This window comes from Coregonus clupeaformis, unplaced genomic scaffold (assembly GCF_020615455.1).
Source record: "Coregonus clupeaformis isolate EN_2021a unplaced genomic scaffold, ASM2061545v1 scaf0259, whole genome shotgun sequence".
Classification (NCBI taxonomy): Eukaryota; Metazoa; Chordata; class Actinopteri; order Salmoniformes; family Salmonidae; genus Coregonus; species Coregonus clupeaformis.
In genome coordinates, this window is record NW_025533714.1 from 321,974 (window position 1) to 327,500 (window position 5,527).

At 44.1% G+C, this 5,527-nt stretch overlaps 1 protein-coding gene across 1 annotated transcript in view; it reads right to left on the reverse strand.

The window, feature by feature from the left end:
• Window positions 1–472: 472 nt before the first annotated feature.
• The window catches only part of LOC121559246 (probable alpha-ketoglutarate-dependent hypophosphite dioxygenase), a 7,032-nt gene continuing 1,977 nt past the window's right edge, over window positions 473–5,527 (reverse strand). The window contains exons 4-6 of the mRNA XM_041872536.2: window positions 3,134–3,273; window positions 1,122–1,226; window positions 473–930 (exon numbers count right to left, since the gene is read on the reverse strand). Coding sequence (XP_041728470.1) covers window positions 853–930; window positions 1,122–1,226; window positions 3,134–3,273 — 323 coding nt within the window. The 3' untranslated portion in view covers window positions 473–852. The remainder of the gene's footprint in view (window positions 931–1,121; window positions 1,227–3,133; window positions 3,274–5,527) is intronic.

The window sequence follows — 5,527 nt, forward strand, 5'->3', positions numbered from 1 at the left end:
TCCTGCCCTTTGTGCTGTTGTCTGCCCAATAATGTTTGTAGCATGTCTTGTGTTGCTACCATGTTGTGTTGCTACCATGTTGTTGTCATGTTGTGTTGCTACCATGCTGTGTTGCTACCATGTTGTTGTCATGTTGTGTTGCTACCATGTTGTGTTGCTACCATGCTGTGTTGTCATGTGTTGCTACCATGCTGTGTTTTCATGTGGTGTTGCTACCATGTTGTTGTCATGTTGTGTTGCTACCATGTTGTGTTGCTACCATGCTGTGTTGTCATGTTGTGTTGCTACCATGTTGTTGTCATGTGTTGCTGCCATGCTATGTTGTTGTCTTAGGTCTCTCTTTATGTAGTGTTGTGTTGTCTCTCTTGTTAGGATGTGTGTTTGGTCCTATATTTATATATATATATTTTTTTTATTTATTTTATTTTTTATCCCCCGTCCCCGCAGGAGGCCTTTTTTGTCTTTTGGTAGGCCGTCATTGTAAATAAGAATTTGTTCTTAACTGACTTGACTAGTTAAATAAAGGTTAAATAAATAAAGTAAACAAATAGTGGCGCCACAGCAGGAAGTCATAAAGGTGAACACAGCAGGAAGTCATAAAGGTGAACACAGCAGGAAGTCATAAAGGTGAACACAGCAGGAAGTCATAAAGGTGAACACAGCAGGAAGTCATAAAGGTGAACACAGCAGGAAGTCATAAAGGTGAACACAGCAGGAAGTCATAAAGGTGAACACAGCAGGAAGTCATAAAGGTGAACACAGCATCATTAGGTTGCTCTAAGTAGCAGACAGTAATGCAGTAATGGGATCAGTATGGATATGGTTGTAGTTGTGGTGTGAGGCTCATCACAACTAGGTGGAGAAGTGACTGAACTGGTCTGATCCACTGGCCAGCACTGTAGCATGGAAACGCCTGGGACGGTCTGGGTCCTGCAGAGAGAGACAGAGAGAAACACAGTGGTCAGGTATGCAATGAGTCTTATCTCTGCAAAAGCATTGGAACAGAGTTTTCGTCTATTTTCAAAAAAGCATAATCAGGGAACAGGCCTCCAATTCCACAGATAACCTTCAGAGAAAGAGATATAGACACAGGTAGGGACGATATCGACAGTAGTTCTCACCTGTATGGGATAGGCACAGGTAGGGACGTATCGGATCACGAAGCCACAGCGTCTCCTCTGGGATGTGTTGGGGTCACTGGCGTGGACCAGGAACCCATCATGGATCTGATTGGGTTAACATCAACATCAAGTCACAATCCCAAATAATTTCTTATTCCTTGTACAGCACTATTAGTGAGAAACATAATATAGTTGTAAAAGTATAGAGAAAGCCCAGTGTATTTCCCTGTAATAGTATGAAAAAATTAAATAATAATATTAATTATGCACTCACTAACTGGATAAGAGCGTCTGATAAATGACTAAAATGTAAAAAATGTAATACAGAATGTCCAGTAGGACTTGGGATGGGAGGTGTAGCCCCTGACAACCTCCAGTAGGACTTGGGATGGGAGGTGTTGCCCCTGACAACCTCATTCTGTAAGATAAACAACGTCTTCAGAAAGTATTCACACCCCTTTACTTTTTCCACATTTTGTTGTGTTACAGCCTGAATTTAAAATTGATTAAATTGAGCTTTTTTTGTCACTGGCCTACACACAATACCCCATAATGTCAAAGTGGAATTATGCTTTTAGAAATGTGTACAAATTAATAAAAAATGAAAAGCTGAAATGTATTGAGTCAATAATTATTCAACCCCTTTGTTATGGCAAACCTAAATAAGTTCAGGATTAAAACAAATCTTAACAAGTCACATAATAAGTTGCATGAACTCACTCTGTGTGCAATACTAGTGTTATCTTTATTTATATATATTATTCAAATTTTACCCCCTTTTTCTCCCCAACTTCGTGGGTACGATCTTGTCTCATCGCTGCAACTCCCCAACGTGCTCGGGAGAGGCGAAGGTCGAGTCAAGCGTCCTACAAAACAGCTTCTTAACACCCGCTTTCTTAACCTGGAAGCCAGCTGCACCAATGTGTTGGAGGAAACACCGTCCAACTGACAACCGAAGTCAGCCTGCAGGCGCCCGGCCCGCCACAAGGAGTCGCTAGAGCGCGATGAGCCAAGTAAAGCCCCCCACGGCCAAACCCTCCCCTAACCTGGACGACGCTGGGCCAATTGTGCGCCACCCTACAGGACTCCTGGTCACGGCCGGTAATGACACACCCTGGGATCGAACCCCAGGCTGTAGTGACACCGCAACACTGCGATGCAGTGCCTTAGACCGCTGCATCACTCGGGAGGCCACAATAATAGTGTTTCATATGATTTTTGAATTACTACCTCATCTCTGTACCCCACACATACAAAGAAGGGCCCCTATTGGATGATGGGTAAAAAAAGCAGACATTGAATATCCTATGCTTGTAATCATTAAGGACTGGGCAATTTTTCAGGATAAAAATTTAACGGAATGGAGCTATGCACAGGCAAAATCCTAGAGGAAAACCTGGTTCAGTCTGCTTTCCACCAGACACTGGGAGATGAATTCAGCTTTCAGCAGGACAATAACCTAAAACACAAGGCCAAATCTACACTGGAGTTGCTTACCAAGAAGACAGTGAATGTGCCTGAGTGACCGAGTTACAGTTTTGACTTAAATATACTTTAAAATCTATGGCAACACTTGAAAATGGCTGTCTTGCAATGATCAACAACCAACTTAACAGAGCTTGAAGAATTTTGAAAAGAATCAGGGGTAAATGTTGCATAATCCAGGTGTGGAAAGCTCTTAGAGAAACCCAGAAAGACTCACAGCTGTAATCGCTGCCAAAGGTGCTTCTACAAAGTATTGACTCAGGAGTGTGAATACTTATGTAAATGAGATATTTATGTATTTCATTCTCAAATAATTTGCCACAATTACAATATTGTGTGTAGATGGGTGAAGAAAACAAATCATTTTGAATTCAGGCTGTAAAACAACAACATGTGGAATAAGTCAAGGGGTATGAATACTTGCTGAAGGCTCTGTATCTGGATTCATGTTTGCTGACATTTGTTATTCATAAAAATAAAAATGTTATCTAAAAAAATAACCCCCAGTAGGGGGCGGTGTGACTTACAGACATCTGCCCGGCCTGCAGGGGGCAGAGTATAGCGTTGTCCGTTTGCACCAGCTCCTCAGGGATCTCCTGGTTGACTGACAGCATGTTGCCAGGGCGGGGGGAGAGGTGGTGGGGCAGCAGGCCGGAGCAGTGGCTGCCTGGAGGAGGAAGGGGGAGGAGATAGGAGGAGAGGGGAAGGAGAGGGGAGGAGAGCGGAGGGGAGGAGAGGGGAATGAGACAGGAGAAGAGAGGAGGAGAGGAGAGGAGAGGAGAGAGAGGAGAGGAGAGGAGAGGAGAGGAGAGGGAGAGGAGAGGAGAGGGAGAGAGAGGAGAGGAGAGGAGAGGAGAGGAGAGGGGGAGAGGAGAGGAGAGGAGGAGAGGAGAGGAGAGGAGAGGAGGGAGAGGAGAGGGAGAGGAGAGGAGAGGAGAGGAGAGGAGAGGAGAGGAGAGGAGAGGACCAGGCACAGGACAGGAGAGGAGAGGAGAGGAGATGGGAGTGGAGGGGAGGAGAGGAGAGGGGGAACGAAACGTGCTATCAGATGCTTTTCTGCTTCACTCAGCCAGCATAGCAATTTCCCCTACGATTACAAATGGCTTAACTGAGTCTGCACCTCACCAATGCACGTTTTAAAAACAGTTGTGCATTTCAGGGGGGAGGAGGGGGGAGGAGAGGGGGATGAGAGGAAAGAGAACACTTTACTAACCACACAGACTCTAGTCTTCTGTTTGTCTATAAAAATACATCTTATTCCAGTCATTTACATGCTAGAATGACAGAAAGAGGTTTTCAGAACACTAACCAAACATGGCTAAGTGCAGCTACAGTGGGGAAAAAAAGTATTTAGTCAGCCACCAATTGTGCAAGTTCTCCCACTTTAAAAGATGAGAGAGGCCTGTAATTTTCATCATAGGTACACGTCAACTATGACAGACAAAATGAGAAAAAAAATTCCAGAAAATCACATTGTAGGATTTTTAATGAATTTATTGGCATATGATGGTGGAAAATAAGTATTTGGTCAATAACAAAAGTTTCTCAATACTTTGTTATATACCCTTTGTTGGCAATGACACAGGTCAAACGTTTTCTGTAAGTCTTCACAAGGTTTTCACACACTGTTGCTGGTATTTTGGCCCATTCCTCCATGCAGATCTCCTCTAGAGCAGTGATGTTTTGGGGCTGTCGCTGGGCAACACAGACTTTCAACTCCCTCCAAAGATTTTCTATGGGGTTGAGATCTGGAGACTGGCTAGGCCACTCCAGGACCTTGAAATGCTTCTTACGAAGCCACTCCTTCGTTGCCCGGGCGGTGTGTTTGGGATCATTGTCATGCTGAAAGACCCAGCCACGTTTCATCTTCAATGCCCTTGCTGATGGAAGGAGGGTTTCACTCAAAATCTCACGATACATGGCCCCATTCATTCTTTCCTTTACACGGATCAGTCGTCCTGGTCCCTTCGCAGAAAAACAGCCCCAAAACATGATGTTTCCAACACCATGCTTCACAGTAGGTATGGTGTTCTTTGGATGCAACTCAGCATTCTTTGTCCTCAAACATGACGAGTTGAGTTTTTACCAAAAAGTTATATTTTGGTTTCATCTGACCATATGACATTCTCCCAATCCTCTTCTGGATCATCCAAATGTACTTCAGACGGGCCTGGACATGTACTGGCTTAAGCAGGGGGACACGTCTCGCACTGCAGGATTTGAGTCCCTGGCGGCGTAGTGTGTTACTGATGGTTGGCTTTGTTACTTTGGTCCCAGCTCTCTGCAGGTCATTCACTAGGTCCCCCCCGTGTGGTTCTGGGATTTTTGCTCACCGTTCTTGTGATCATTTTGACCCCACGGGGTGAGATCTTGCGTGGAGCCCCAGATCGAGGGAGATTATCAGTGGTCTTGTATGTCTTCCATTTCCTAATAATTGCTCCCAGAGTTGATTTCTTCAAACCAAGCTGCTTACCTATTGCATATTCAGTCTTCCCAGCCTGGTGCAGGTCTACAATTTTGTTTTTGGTGTCCTTTGACAGCTCTTTGGTCTTGGCCATTGTGAAGTTTGGAGTGTGACTGTTTGAGGTTGTGGACAGGTGTCTTTTATACTGATAACAAGTTCAAACAGGTGCCATTAATACAGGTAACGAGTGGAGGACAGAGGAGCCTCTTAAAGAAGAAGTTACAGGTCTGTGAGAGCCAGAAATCTTGCTTGTTTGTAGGTGACCAAATACTTATTTTCCACCATAATTTGCAAATAAATTCATTAAAAATCCTACAATGGGATTTTCTGGATTTTTTTTTCTCAATTTGTCTGTCATAGTTGACGTGTACCTATGATGAAAATTACAGGCCTCTCTCGTCTTTTTAAGTGGGAGAACTTGCACAATTGGTGGCTGACTAAAAACTTTTTTTCCCCA